The sequence below is a fragment of the Triplophysa dalaica genome, chromosome 2, assembly GCF_015846415.1.
Source record: "Triplophysa dalaica isolate WHDGS20190420 chromosome 2, ASM1584641v1, whole genome shotgun sequence".
NCBI classification, from domain to species: Eukaryota; Metazoa; Chordata; class Actinopteri; order Cypriniformes; family Nemacheilidae; genus Triplophysa; species Triplophysa dalaica.
Window position 1 is genome coordinate 10,858,289 of NC_079543.1, and position 16,509 is coordinate 10,874,797.

A 16,509-nucleotide genomic window follows, 5' to 3' on the forward strand; every position below is an offset into this window, starting at 1 on the left:
CACAATAAGGACAGAAGGCTTTATATTCACTGTCTCCTCCCGGACTCACTTACAGTGCCTGCAGCTGTCTCTTGTTAGGACTTAAGCCTCAACAACTGCTACATATGCCACAATTCAATGAGACAATTATGAAAAACCCACACACAGTTCTGTTACGTGTCAACACCAGCACATACGACAGTCTAAACAAATGCTTTCCAAAAACTGTTCATGAAAGCAGACTTCTGAGACATCATATGCACACGCTCATATGTGCGGACTGTGGAGTGTTGTAACATGTTATCAATTAAAGGGCTGGGTTTAACCCAGTTTAAATATTTGATATAATATTCCCATATTTATATAATTTGAACAAGTTTAGAAGTCAGACTACTTTTCTATACAAAAAGTGATGTTCTTAAAAACTACCCCACTAATAAGTAGATTAAAAGAACATACAAAAAGGACATATCTGCATTAAAACAAGAAAATAAATGTAAAATGAAAATCTAGAACAAATATATAAAAACTATTTTTACAATAATTAAATGCAATTAAGAGCTATTTTTCCCAGAAATAAATACGTAAAGAAGGTTTTGTTTTCGTTTTTTATATTTAACATGAAAAGAATGTATGGATGTTAAATATGACAAGAGAGCTGGTTGATTTAAAATACATAATTAATCCGATGTAAAAAAAATGTCATAAAAATGAAAATTCATTCATAAGTTACTCATCCGTATACAATCCAATGTAAATAACTTCCTTTCTACAGCAAAAAAAAACAGTTGTTTATTATCCGTCCCGTCGTTTATATATATATATATATATATATATATATATATATATATATATATATATATATACATACTGTATATATGTTTTGTTTATAAGTAAGTTATATAAATCTAGTATGGCGTGCATAAATTACAAAAGAATATTAATTGCACCCCTTATTTTTTTGGGGAAAATGGCAGATATAAGACTGCTTTGTCCGACATTTGATATGCATGAGAGAAAAGCACATCACATGCTGATACGCACAGGACCAGTGCTGCTTTTACAAATATTAACTACACTATAGAAAGAGAATTAAAAATGGTAGAATAAGCTCCCATTGGATGTGTGTGTTCACAGCTCCCGTCATCAGAGATATGAGTCGCTCCACAAATTCATCTCATAATGGAAGCAAATAAAACAATCCTACACACTCAGCGCTTTGCCTTTCTTAATTAAGCCAAAAGGTGTTAATGAAAGTGATTAGATAAGGTCTTCTTAAAGGTTATTTGCGCACAACACCTGTTAGTCCCAGAAATTTTAATAAATCAGAAAAAGTGACAGGAGAGTGTGTGGAGGAAAGATAATGAAAAAATCGGCTCCTCATTTACTTCATTTCCCCCGTTTTACTTAAAAATGTCTGTCCTTAACATGGCTGTCAGCAGCTTTAATTCTCAATTCAATTCGGGAGCAGACTAAATAAACTCAATAAATAAACAAAACAACTCAATTTATTCTCAATTGGAACAACAACAAAAAAACAATTCTAAAAGATTTTTGCGTGAATATAAATATAATCAAAAAAGTGTGTGAAGGCGTGATGACGTCTCCCCTGCCGAGACCCCAGAATGGCAGCGGAAGTGTGGCGGGGGGCCCATAGGAAACATGTCACCTGAGCATTCTTTGAACCATCACAGCTGCTTTGTGCGAATGAACTGCAGAACCCAAGTCAAAAGGGGAGAAAGAGAGAGAGAGCGAGATCGACGCTGCCATCACTTCTCCAGGTTTCAAGCATGATCAAATTTGCACATCAAACCGCCAGGGCCTGTTAACCAGCCATTGTGTGCGATCGCTCATGCGAGTGGCGCATTCCAACGATGACTAGGTAAGGTCTCCTAGTGCCCGACACAAAGGCGGACGTTTGATTGGGCCGCTGGAAGGTCCCCTCAGGGCCGAGGGAAGCAGTGGTACAGGTACAAAGAGTAAACGTGAATGTATTGACTTCATCGAGCTGGATATTGACTCTGCGGCCGGTCATGATAAAAGAGTGTGATACTGTTAGGCAAGAGAGATGTGACAGGTGAGCAGAATCTGTGTAAAGCCGACTTGTGACGAGACTGCAGTTTTAAGACGTTTAGAAAATTCATAAACATTTTCTTGTGTTGTTTACTGAAAAAATAACACTTTTTTTCTATCACAAACAAGCTCATGTGAGATGTAAGCAGGATCCAAAATAACCCCCGCCAGGCACCAACTGGGAGTAAATTTGGTGAGCTCAAAACAGCGTCTGGTTGACTTTTATAATAAATATTTTAGCAAAATTTAAATACAGAACAAGTATAAGTTAACAAGTTACTCTAATGTTTGCTGATGTAAACAATGTGAATGCTTTGAATCAAAATACACATAAACCATAAACTTAAACTATTCGTATTCTAATAATACTACAAGTCATTAAAATTATAACAATAATAAAACCACTAAAAAAATGAATGTATAATAACAAATAATGATAATAATAATAGTCCACTTAAAATTGGCAAGCGAGTCGATAAGTTAATTCTGGACCCTACATACATGTGTGCATCAGATGAAAGTGTTCCTGTTCCCGCTGGTTAAATCTGGATTGAAAGACTGAAGAGAACTTAAGTGAGCCTCCACTTACCATTCTCACTGTCTGACTTGTTCTCATGCTCCGTGTCGGTCAAGGTCAGCGCCGAGTTGGAACGACTGGACAAGCAGGAGTTGCGGCCGGACTTCACACCCCTGCCCCAAAGGCGCATGGCACGCTCTGGTGACATCACCCTCTCGTTCTCATTGTCCACATCTGAGCCTGCCCCAACAGAGTAGCCGCGGTGGGGGAGTCCCATCTCGGCGCAGAAGGCCAGGCCTCGGCGAGAGGCTGGTTCACATATTCCCAGCTGCCTCAGGCTAAAGTTCTGCCCTGTAGGACATACACATGTACAGTTTATTTACACAGTGAGAATATAGAAACACACTATTATAACACTTGGAATAATAAAATGCTACGGTATACAAAAACACAGTGAGAGATCCTCAACATGGCCTAGTTAAATAGAAGAAACAATCAATCAAAGAGACACTGAATAGAGGCTCTTTGAAAGTCTGACTGGGGTTTTCTGCGCTTATTTCTGCCATGTGCTATTTTAGTATCACGAGAATGAAAAAAATAAATGAGAGACCACGAATTCCCGGATGCCCCTTCCAAACACACACAATTCTAAGTATATGAGGATGAGAAAATGGAGTTTTCTCACTGGATGGAGTCCATTACTCGCAGACTGGATGTCACGATAAGCGGTTCTCAATGTGGGAGTGGACTGGACAATTCCTTAATGTATGCGTGTGTGTGTGTGTGTGTGAGGGGGCGGCTCAGGTATGCTTTCTTTAGGATGAGGGAAGCCCATAGAGCATTGGTAAAACACAAGCTGACAGGTAAATGGGCTTTGCTGGCAACTGGGGAGCCATTTGTGGAGCTTTGAGCAATGAAAAGATCCACAGCTCCAAAGAAAAGGGAAGGGAAAAGAAAAATAAAGCTGTAAATCGATAGTGCAATCTATCTTTTTTTTTATGGTCTCTTCCTTTTTTTAAGCATGGGAGATTGTGTCAACTGACCCAAAACCTTGACAGAAAACAGAGCTGCTGTGAAAGACTCCCTTTCTTAAAACACACACAAGCAAACGCACACACACACGCACGCTACACAGAAGGCAAGCTAACACCCCATGTGTGGAACAAAGAGACTATCAAGTCTCATCAGACAGTCATATAACTGCAGACTTAGCAGTCTGCCCCACAATGCACTGCAAATATGAGTCCTGATCGGTTTTTGGAACCACAGATATAAACACAGATGTCTGCTTAAGAGACTATGTCGTGCAAACTAGCTCTTGCCCAGTGAAAAAAAGTAATGTCGGCATGATAAATGTCACATTGGAAAGAAAAAATTACAAATGAGATTTTCTCAGTTGTTTCTCCTACGAAATTAAGACTTTTGGCTCAAAATTTCCCACAAATCTCTTGTCTCCTCTGTTCTAGCAGAGATCTCGATTATGGATGTCTCGAACTCTGCTGAGATTTTCCATTCTATCAATGACTGCAAATAAAAGTCTGATATGTCATCGCGATCGTGTCATCACATTCTTTAAGGACTCAATTATCTGAGCAGTTCAATCCACATTTTATGGTTCTATCTATGCTATTACAATTGTCAAAATGGTTTCAATTTGTATTTCTCCTAAGGACTTGAGCAAGAAACATCTGGGAGCAGGTTTGTGATTTAAATCAAGCGTAACTGAGATCCCCTTAATCTCAGAGCTATACACTTTCATTTAGAGAAGTGCAAAAACTTGCTGCAGTTACAACAGAAAATAATAAATTACGTTAAATTGTAAAGCATTTGTTAGAAAAACAAAAACAAGCATGGCACCAGCAAGATATCTTAAAGTACCTAGTGCCTACTTGTGCCTATTAAAAGCATAAAAATAGCTAAACGTGTTTAATATCGCTGATCAAAAAACAAACTAAATGTGTGTATTCTGGCTGTGAAAGGTGGGCTGCCACTTGACTAATTGTTATTCTTTAGCACCATGTATGTTGCTTGGCAAGTCTAGTTGTGCTAAGTGAGCTTGAAAATGAGCTTGAAAAATGTGTTTCGCAGCGAGACGGATGATGTCTTCTCTGTGCACCTTCTGCACGTATTTTATGAGGATGCAGATAAACTGCAGCAATTAGCTGCGAGAGGGAACGCGGCGGCAACATGTCTAAACAGCCGTTTACACGCTTTTTAAAACTGTTTTAATGAAGTGACTGCAGTCTCTAGGGCTGTGCACTGTTTCGTACTGAGGGAAAACCGCTGCAGAAATGAAGGATTATTTATATCCACGTCATGTCGCCACAGCAAGAATGACAAGACATAGCTGATTTTCTGTAATCAACCTGTCATATTAGTTATTCTAAGACTTTATTTCTGCAGTTTGTGGAGGTGACGGGGGGAATAAAATCACTTTCAGCATACTGCTGTCTTAAGCGATTCCACCATTTGGCAAAGAGATGAAGGTTAAAAATACAGGTGCAGTTTAAGACATGGTGAAAATGTTTGTGCACAGAAATGTATGTGCACACAAACATGCAGAAACTGTGTGAGAGAGAATGTGTCTTAGATGAGAAAACATCTTTATTATTCCATTGTGTGTACGTAAGCTATTCTTAATAAAAAATAAAATAACAAACAATTATCATTATACATGATAATGATTGAAGATGATATATAGCATGACATATATGAATATAAATGTGAAATATGAAATATATAAATATGAATAGCCTACACATTACATTAAATAAAAAATGTAAATGCATGCATAAAATACATGTAAATAAAAATAAAAAAATAAACTGAATACTTATACATTGTCTACATGTTTTACTTAAACAGAAAAAAACTGAATACAATAAAAAAATGTAAAACAATAATACAATAAATAGTGTGCTGTAAGGATAAACGTGCAAATACATGAACTGTTCAAAATTTTTATTTATGAATAAATACTATTTGTATTTTTTACACGCATACAACCACAAAACAATAAGAATAAAAAAATATCCACGAGAATTATGTCAAACAACCAAACTTTTCGAGACTCCATTGAATCTTAACTTTAAATGTTAAACTTTAGACGATTTTAAAAAGCCTTTCAATTTAGCACCCACTACCACTTACTCTATAATTCATTTCCCGTCCTTTTTTTGTCTGGATCTAATGATTTGCAAACTCGTGTTCTGTGGAATGAGTGTGTGGAGCAGACGCATTCCATGGAGGAAGCTTATCTGCCATGGTGATAGGTGTGTGCTGCTCTTAAAACAATGAAGCCAGAAGAACCACAGCGGCAAAGAAAAGCTTTTCTCACATTTACAGAGCACCAGAAATACTGCTGAAATATATTGCTCCCTAAAACGGATCATTGATTTTGTCGTTTACAGGCAGATCCTCATAAGTTTAAATGGTGGGGACTTCAAAGAATGCATTTTTTCCAAATGTCTTTTCATATAAAGTTTATTTCATTAAATAATTATACATATAAGGACAGCAATATGAATTGAATTAAAATATCCTATAAAATGAAATATATTTGATAATGTTACAAATTAAATAAAAAAGGTCATTACACATGAAAACCTTAGTGAGCCCCGAAATTCCATATTAAAACAATCACTATAAAAGCTGCACATTTTTATGCGACGACTATAAAGACTAAAAGAAATATGTAAAATCATCGATCCCTTGCATTAACACAGGAATTAATAAGGGCTATTAACTACAGAAATAATCGGGGTTCCCCTAAAGTTCAATTAAAATCATATAACTTCCAAATGAACAGCGATTAGTGTGGATGAAATTGTACAGGATAAGATAATTGAGCAATTATGGCTTTTCTGCTCAAATATTTATGAAGTGTTAATTTGAGTTTGAAAGCAATCAATGAACTGGTAATGACCTTTATGGAACTTTGTAATGGAACTAAACGGCGGCACTTCCCAGTGAGCCCACATTATTTCAGATCTCTGTAATTCCAAACTGCCATTGTTGTGTAATAGCTAATTAACAATTTGGGTTCGCCTGCCTGCTCCTTTATATTTGGTAAATTAATTATCTGGCTGTTCACAGTGGTCTAAAGGCTAGAAATATATCACACGGGAGGAATTATTTTTATGAGGAACGGTGTGCGTGTTAAGGTTAGGGCAGGGGACCGGGGTTAGGTTCAGTCTGCCACGGGCTGATTATGGAGAGAGTGTTGAAGAGCCAAGCGCAGTTTCAAGAGCTTAACGGTGTCTGTACTACATCTGCGAGCGCCTTTGCTCTTGCGCCGACTCTCTCTCTCTCACGCTCCGTGATGGAGTGGGCTAACCTGCATAATGGTTCGAGGCAGGCTGCTCCTTTACCCCCTGCTGTAATCTGGTGTCACTTCCTGTGCTTTCTAAAATAAACACACTCAACAGACAGAGCCTGTAGCACTGCGGTGACTGATAACAGCTAGCCTGACCTTCAGCTTAACACAACACTTACGTTGAGGGCGCACAAATACAGAGGGTTAACCTCTATCACAACACACAGAACCACAACACCCAGGGAAAAAAACATCTGACCCAAATCTAAGGCTTGCGCTAAATCCACGGTACCGCACTCACCTTTCCTGGTGTATATTTGGATGAAGACTTAATGCAGAAGAAACAAACACAACAAAATGAAACACAAACAAAAACGAACAAAAAAAAAAAGGGCAAAAGAGTTTATAAACCGAGGTTTGCGTGAATGGTTTTGCACCCTCCGCGCACATAATTAGTAATAAAACTGTGGCCGACCGGGGCACATTGCAAACTTCAGAACAGTGCAATAATGCTGTTTATGTTTTTATGGTGCCATTCATTATTGCCAATGGGACACGTGGGCATACGTTATAAGAGAAACTTCAGATCTGAAAATGAGAGACCGGGCACAGGGGTTTCAGTACAGCTAATCATAAGAAATACTTTATTTCTGTGCTCTGTCGCCATTTGGCGTGTGTCCATAAATCTAATCTGTTTTCATACTACTTTATTTTTCAGTCAAAGAAAATAGTGTGTGCAGTTGTGCCAGACCAAAATTTAATTTCCTGTAATTATGTATAATTATGTTTATATATCCGATATATCATTTTTTTATGCGATGTGTCCAAAAACGCATTCTTCATGTCCATATCTATGCGGGATCAAAATTTAAAGCGTGCCAAAACCTAAATGCGAAATTAAAAACTGGATTTGTTAAATACGCTACTCGCCAGTTGGCTGAAGACTTTTTTCGCAACACATGGCAAAACACAACTTAAATTGCATCATATGAGCGATAATCTAACACAAACTAACACTGTATTCTAACACTGTAAGTGATTATGATAACAAATAAACAAATCACTGACTTACACAATGTCTGTTACTTCAATGAAAAATTTGGTCTAGGGTGTTTTTTTACTCTGGACCTCAGTGTGGTGACACATTCTTCACATAAGCCAACAAAACCAAAAATATGAGGAACAAGATCACATTGCATTCTCACGGTTCTATGCAACATGCAGTTTCACTGAGGTGACTCAGTGACCTGTCGCCTATTTGTCCCAAAAAGGTAAATACCCTCAATGTCAAATATTTTATTTTTTCTATAAAAATAATGCAAGATACAGCAAAAAAACGATCCACAAGACAAGCAGCGTGAGATGTTTTTAAAGCATGCACTTTAAAGCTATATGACATGTGAAATCTGGGCCGGCTGATGTCACACTAGTTTCATCACTAAAGCATGAGCTGTACAGGTGACTCACCTTGCCGGGTGTATTCGTCCGCCTCTCGGTGGACCATCTCTTTGACGTGTCCTCCGTACAGCAGTCGTGAGGAGTCGTGATCGAAGGCCTTAAGGGTCTCACTAGAGCTGTAGGATTTCTGGGTAGGCACGCGGCAGTCCTCACTGTCGCCGGACGAGCCCGTGTAGCGGCGCTCTTTTTCTCTCCTGCTCTTGGTCAGCGAGCAGTAAGGCCTGCGTTCTTTCACATCCATCCTGCCCACATGACGCGGTGTAACGCAACGCAGCAACCAACTGGAGCGCTTGCACTCCACAAGCTCCACCCAACTGTGAGCTTACTGTCGTCTACCTGGAGAGCGAGAGAACAGGGGAAAAGAGAGAGAATTAAATAACGTGTAAACTAGCGGTCGCATAGCATGCTAAACTGTACACTTAATCTTCCCAGGATTCACAAATCCTCTCCCCCTTCTGGACTGTGATGAGACAGCATGAGCATGTCGTCTTTCGCAAGACGGCATCAGAGCGTTTCCTCCTGCGTGTGCAGCAGACATTCCTGGAGGTTTTGAATGTAGTGTCAAGTTTTTGTGAATGTATCTGTGTCTGTGTACTCTGAAAACACTTTAAATGTTGTGTAACTTTTAACTACTTTTTTAACACAAAATATGTTAAAATAATACATGATGTCTTAAAAGTATAACACAGCATGTGAAAATAATTAACACATCATTTTTGAGTGTGTATGTGCGTTTCTGGCTGTGTGATAAATAAATATATCAACACAGTAACATCATAAATATTCCAAAGTATATTATTATTTAAATTTAGAGTAATTATTAAACAGCTATTGTAGTTAAGAAGAATCATTTCAATCTTTTTTTATGCAAATACATAAAAAATCAAAAAGGCTTATTTTCATGCACTTTCTCGCTAAATGAAGGACAAATAATAGTTTCATATTAAATAAATATCACTCCTCCATGAATGCAATTTCACAATAAACAGTCTTTTTACAAACATTTTTACAATTTAGAAAATAAATTATGAACAGTTCTCAATTCACTGCACGGTTTGAACTTATCAACTGGAATACTGAAAGTTTTTGCTGCAAGTCATGAAAAATAAAATGAAGGACCATGAAAATAATCTAATGACTAGCTATGTCAAAATCTTAATGACTGAATAAAAAGCAAATTAAAGTCACTATAATATTTATGATGTTGTTTAATTTTATACTGCCAGAAAAATCATTGTGAAATCATTGTGAATACATCAGAAATATTCAGTATGATGGCCAGTGCTAGTGCACACACTCAGTATGGTAAGTTGTTGTCTGCGTTACTAAAAAGGAATGTTTTTTGGGAGTTCATAAGCTTAAGAGGACAGGATGGGACTGCGTGTGTGTGTGTGTGTGTGTGTGTGTATGTGCGTGTGTGGGTTGTTGCTTAATTGATGACCGGGTTCCTTAACCTGTAATATGTCAAGAGTAACTGATAACAACGATACAGTAAGCAGAAGACTGAAACAAAATACCAGATAAGAACATCTAAGGCGGAAGGTATCGAGAACGGAAGAGGGAAAAAACAGCCAACAACCTTTCATTAAACCCTGCCAGCAAGAATTAATCAAATCTACCTACAACATGCTGGGAATCGATGAAGAAAAAACAAAGAAAACAGAAAAAACATTAATGAGAGATGGTGGAGTAATAAATGATGGTGAGGGCCCTGAGGTGCGTTTCAAATGTTTATTAGTCCAAAACCCTCTGCTTCTAATTCTGGGTCCTGATAATCGCTGTACTTTCATTTCATTCTTGCCTGGCCTTCTTTTGGAGCCTTCCCAACATGCATGCTTCGCTGTTCATGCTCAAACATATTTTTTTCACTCTCCTCTTCCTCTCCTTTTTCTTTTTTTTTGGCCGGCACCCTTTTTGTTTTTGGACATGTCATGCGTAGGTAATTTTAAAAAGCTTCCCTATATGGCCGTGTTAGAGGACTGGAGACAGGATAGGGGTTGGGGTGTTTTTATGCTGTAGGTGAAGACTGTTACCGGGTGTTTCCTTGTATTACATGACAGAAAGAAGAGAGAGAGAGAGAGAGAGAGAGAGAGAGAGGAGAAGGTACATCACAGTGTCTGTTAAGTGTGAAGAAGCGTTTGATAGCGTGTGAGTGCTGACGGAAACAGCAGAGAGCATCTGAGGTGCTTCCTACACAGATCAACGCTCTCATTGGCTTGTTCTGTAAATAGGCGTGACTTCCTTTGAACCGACTTTAATGCGATATAGACACTGAACTCATAAATCGGAGCATGCACGCACATGTGTTTCTCTATCCACTGATGTTTATCGTTTTTTTTTACTGAGCCAAACCATCATGCATTTTAAATAATTTCATAAGGACATAATTTAGTGTGTTTAATATCCAATTTTCCTTAGGCGGGACCATTGCATGGTCTTCACAATGAAGGCAAAACACACACAAACACACACTGACACATTTCTCTCCTTCGAGCAAAGCTTCAGTGTATCGCTTGCCAGGGCCATATGTTCATCTTACAGAAGTGTGAATTACCATGTTACAAGCAGTTATTTTTTATTGACCATTTTTCTTCTTACCACCATCGTAAGAAGCAAAATACTGTTATCTTTTAAATGTATAAAAACATCTATTAATGCCTTGGACGTGTAGTATAAAATATAATGTAAAATAAAAAAAACAGTACTGAGACACTAATAATCATCAAACAATCATCAGACAATAATGTTTTTTAGGAAAAGTGAAGAAAAATTGATGAAGAAAAATATCTATTTTTCTTATCAGATGAATGAACAAAACACCCTTTTGTCTGTGATGAATACGTGCGGCAAAGTTATCTGATTCTTCATAGGCGTCATAAATGAATTAAAAGCGGCTGATCAAATGCATTATTGGTAATTAAATTCTTAATTAAAAACTGTTGCGGTTCGGTGACTAGCACCAAGCTTTAAATAGGCAAACACTGACATCCCTAATACAGCAAACAGTTCGTACAAGAGGACTGTCGAGGTAATTTGAGTGCTTGAGATAGAAAAAGAAGAAAAAAGGCCCGCTGAAAGATCATTTACGTTTGCCGACCGAGAGAGTGAAGATGTTAAATTATCAATGAGGATCTATTAGTGCATCACGCTCCATTAAACAGAGCGGACCAGAGATGTCCTGCACAAACCAAGCATCTTATTGAAAATAAATAATTCCACGAGAAAAATCAAGTTGGGAGAGAAGAAAAATCTCAGTGCAGAGAATCTGAAAGGATAGTTTATTTGTGCATGGAAGAAAAATGGCTGTGCCTTCTAATAAATCAGATAAGCGGTGTCACATAATTTTTAAAACTTTACATTTCCATCTCATATGGAAGACTCATGCTGAGACTCTGACACTGAGATGTTATTGCAAGCAATATGTATTTATGATAAACAGCGCTAATGATGGTTCACAGCAGAGATGAATTCTGGAATTTTCTGCTTTGTGAGAAAAAAGGCCCTCAGACAGCCAGAGGGAAAACACTCGGACGACAAGACAAACTTGAAAATCCACTGTCCTGTTGTGTCTGAGAATAGCAAAATAACCAGTTAATATTGCTTCAGCAGACAAATCTCTGACAGTCATTTACACTCCTCAATGGAAAGTTTTATTTTTTCCACTAACTGCAAACCAAATTGATCGTTTCCTGATTATTCCCGCTTTTCATTGGTTAGAAAAACTTATGCCATAGGTTAAGGCAAAGCTGCAATCTTTGAAACTTGTAGGTTTATGAGGAACATTATTAAAACAGGTAAAACAAAAAAAGAACTTCTACAGCTTTAACCACCTACCAGACTATGAAACCCGATGTGCATAAAAAACAGCCCTAATCTGTGTGCATATGTGTCTTTGTGTGTGTTTGTCGAACGAGTCATTCCGTGTTGAAAGATCTGTGTGTTTAGTGTGTGAAAATCATGTGTGTGTGTGCTTCCAAGGTCCGTGAGAGCGGATGCAGGAATCAAGTCAAGCGGAAAAGTCACACTCGGCTACATGGGGTGGGGGGATTTCATCTTAAACCAGCGTTGGCCAAAGATGAATATTCACTGCTTTTACATGAGCATGTGTGCTTTTATATATGTTTGCACAGGTCCTTCTGGGCTTCATAAATGATCTAAGGCTGTGTCTGAGATAAATATCATATTTATGTGAATCGAAATAAAACATAGAATTAAATTCTAACTTACACACTTGAGGAGAATTCGCCACTGTAGTAGCTCTGCTTGTAAACTTAATGCTGACACTGAAAACAGCTGTCGGGGGGTTACCAAAATAACTATCGAGAGAACAGACTTGCCTCAGGGACTGTTCCGAGATGGCACAATTGAAGCATCATTGCTTAGCATTGTGTGCCAAAACCTGTGAAGTCCATGAGACTACAGGGCGTCCCATTTGTCATTTTACGTTGCCCACGGCCACCCCCATTGTATCCACTATATACCCCTTTGGCGAAGGGACAGCACCCTTTAAAAATCTGAACTCGGAAAGAGAACCCAAGGGTGTACGCAGTTGGAACATGGCCAAGATGGCCGCCAATTGAACAGACTTGCTTGATAAGTGTTATTGTAGCACGCTCACGCTTTTGCCTATAACATCAATTTGAATAGCTCCCTTTCTCTGTATCAATGCGTAGGTTAATATTCTTATCACAACAGCCAGAAAGAGAAAATGAGAAAGTGAGAAATGGTAAGTAAGAAAGCCAGCTAAATTACCAGCTGAGTACACTTGAAGATGAGTTCATTCAGAAGGTTAAAAAGCAACTAAAAGGAACTGGGGAGAAATATTCATCTTCCGCAACGCTGCCAGAACTCACATCATTCTCAACAGCTTGGAAACATCAGCTGGGCATTTCCACTTTTATGAGAATTCTCTCCATCTCTCTTCTTTTTTGGCCGTTGGGAACTTGTAGGTTTATGTATTGCCAGCTTGTATGATTTGAAAGCTCTGGAACACAACTAACGCAAGCCAGACCAGCACAACTGTATCTAATATAAAGTTAGGAGTTCGCTATAAAAGTAAGGGAGGGAGCTCTGCAAATTGGGATCAAAGGAAGGAAAAGTTTAGTGTTAGCTGCTGTCAAGATCTTTTGTTTATCCCGCAAATGCCATCATCAAAAAAGCAGCTTTGCCCTCCTGCCGTTAATCTTTTCTATGACTGTTTGAATTGGCGAGATGAAAGGGGTGTGGAATTAAAGAAGAAGAAAGAGAGGAACGGACAACAGACATTAAAAGTTCGAATGTGACCCATTTTCCTAAAGCAGAGGATTACCTGCCTGAACGCCACCCGGGTTTTCCACTATATCAATCTATCTCTCTCTCTCGCTCTCTCTTTTGCTCGCTCGCTCTCGCTCTCCATTCAGAGACTCCTCTGTTGAGTAATTGTTCTGGGCCAAATTGTATAGAGTAAAAACCGCTAACTTGACCTAAGACCAAAAACATAACTTTTCTCTTTAACTCACACACACACTCTTCATGCGGACTTGATTAATACTTATATTGTTTTATACAGATCAAATGACATTTTCTATGCCCTACCCCTTACCGCACATCTAAACCTAACCCATTTTTATGAAGCATCATTCAGTATGATGACAGACACACACAGTACTTACAACACATGCACAAAGTGCCATATATCAAAGTAAAACATTGAGTATTGAGAGTTAGCTGCTAGAATGTGAATTAACTCAAACACAGCATAAGAGGTTTTTTCTTTGCTTAGACAGCTGAAAAGTAAGACTTCTAACAGTAAAATACGTTACAAATGTCAAAGCCATGACAAACCTATTGTATAACTAACAACATTCATGAAATGCCAATAATGTGAAACTAATTTCATGAATGTTGTTGTTTTACACCAAAATATAAGTGGTTGCTTTTGCCAGACCGGTTTTGTTGAGCTAAATTAGAGGGGGAAAAGTATGATTTATATCTTATTTTTCATCTCCAAATATATAAATGGCAAGTGTATTCATATATACATAATAATAGTAGATAATACCAATGCGCATTACTACCTCTGTCTGCCATGTAAAAGTAAAATGCAGAAATTCTTCAAATCCAGTGTTTATGTACTCCTACAAGACCTGTATTACCCTCATACTTTATTAAAGGCCCAGTGTATGAAATTTAGAGGCATCTAGTGGTGAGGTTGTGAATTGCACCCAATGGCTCACTCTACTCCCCTCCCTTTCAAAGCACTATGTTGGCTGACACAGAACTAAGGTGTTGTCACACTTTCGGGTAATAACGTATTTAAATAACGCGTTCTGTAGAGCAGATTGTCTGTTTAGGTCTAGTGTTGAAACTGTAGAAAGGGGACCACGGTGAATGTAGAGAGAAATAGTTCATTCCAAGGTAATAAAATCATAACGCTTCATTATGTAAGGTCTTTATACACCTCGGAAGAAGTTATGCATATTATACTGCATTTCTGTCAATAGATCCTCCAAAATTACACATTGAACTTTTAAGCCAACGTTGTTTCGGAAAAAAAGAAAAAAGGTGGTGTTCCCTTACTTCCGGAAGTTAACCAATAAGATTGGATCCGGCTGCTACAGCCAGTGCTTGACAGTTTTGTACAATATGCTTAAATGGACTGCGTTTGTGGGCGAGCCTTCTGTGGTTGTCTCAGATGTGTGAATGGTAGGCAATTATCTCCATCAGCAGAGTAGTTTAACTGTGGGAGCAAGACATTTAGGCCCCTTGCTAATAATCTAAGATCTGTTAAGAGACAGACTCAACAGCTTGGGCTCATCAGACGCTTGCCCCAAAAAGTTGGAAAGAAACACAGAAAGAAATGGCGTGAAAGACAGCGGGCGTGAAAGTGAGAAAGAGATAGAGAGGGAAGGGCACGAGAGCTTTTTCACCCTGCAGAACACCCAGACACTGACAGAGAGGGCTTGTAAAATTGGAAACAGAGGAGCTATCGACTTGAGAAAAGTGGAACATATCAAGGTAGGTGGGGGGGTCAGATTTTACAGAGGTTGACAGAGAGTCCTTGTGGAATAGGAGGGTTCGACGTTGCTGAACATGGTGTGAAATTGAAACTTTTGGACGATGTTGCAGTTGAGCGTCCGCTTACCGGCGGTGCATCATCACCGGAACAGAGGCTGGGAAGGGGAGCGCCCAGAAGAAAAGTAGCCCGAGACTTCATTTACAGACGGCCAATGAAAGCTCTGCTCAGTGAAGAATGGTCAGAGATAATACGATACAGCCCAGCGGCATCAAAGCGCGATTTGCCGCAACTCTTGTTGAAACTTTTTCTTCTCAATGAAAGTATGGAGGCATCATTAAAATGTTTCAGCTCAAATGCTTGTCGCTCTTTGCTTTGAGAAACATTCAAAGTCGTGTCACAGCATGGCTCCCGTGCGTCACTCCGCCGGGCGCCCCCGTGTCAAGCGCGCAACGCCAAACATGCAGGAACGACAGACTGGGCCCATCTTTTCCAGAGAGAGAGTGCAAAAGGATGAAAGAGCGTTCAGGCTGTAAGTGCGCGTGTGGGAAGAAAAGGAGAAAAGAATGAAGAGAGATGAGTGCGCGAGGGGGAGAAAATGAAATAGAGCGCCAGTCTGTTAAACATCGCTGATCACCCAATATAAACGACATCATTCCTCTCAACAAATCGCACCCAAATGCTTTCAGCTGGAAGTGTTTACCTTCTCTCCTGTGTACGTCTCTGCTTTTCTCCGCTGGGTGATTGATGTTGCCTGGTGGTGATTGGCTGTAAGTTTAAGCTGACATGCTCAACAGGATGCCACCCAGCTCCAAATTTGAGAAGCCCGTTCTCTAAACTTCACCATTAGCGGCGCTAATTACGAACAGCCTTCAGTCAGAACCGCTACAAACGCACTTAAACATACACACAGGCACCTGGACGGAAAACACTGACCGTTACAACCTCAATAAACGTGTCTAATTTAGCCTCGAGCTGTCAGAAAAACTCAAGATGTTTCAATCTTACAAAACACAGATGGAATAGGTAGGTTAGCGTGAGAATTACTTTGCAATAACCTTGGTTGCCGTTGGTTACTATTTATGTGAACGGTTGGGATGTGATGTGTATTTTTTCAATTAAAGATATCCCATACGCCTTTGACTTTCTTTACTGCAGAATGCAAGATAAAAC

General features: G+C 38.9%; 1 protein-coding gene across 3 annotated transcripts in view; it reads right to left on the reverse strand.

Moving 5' to 3' along the window:
* LOC130434362 (teneurin-3) overlaps nt 1-16,509 on the reverse strand; it is a 578,467-nt gene that overhangs the window by 192,984 nt on the left and 368,974 nt on the right. For all 3 annotated transcript variants that reach the window (XM_056764479.1, XM_056764490.1, XM_056764500.1), the window contains 2 exons: nt 8,352-8,678; nt 2,642-2,920 (listed from right to left, as the gene is read on the reverse strand). In XM_056764479.1, the coding sequence (XP_056620457.1) occupies nt 2,642-2,920; nt 8,352-8,583 (511 nt within the window). In that variant the 5' untranslated portion in view covers nt 8,584-8,678. The remainder of the gene's footprint in view (nt 1-2,641; nt 2,921-8,351; nt 8,679-16,509) is intronic.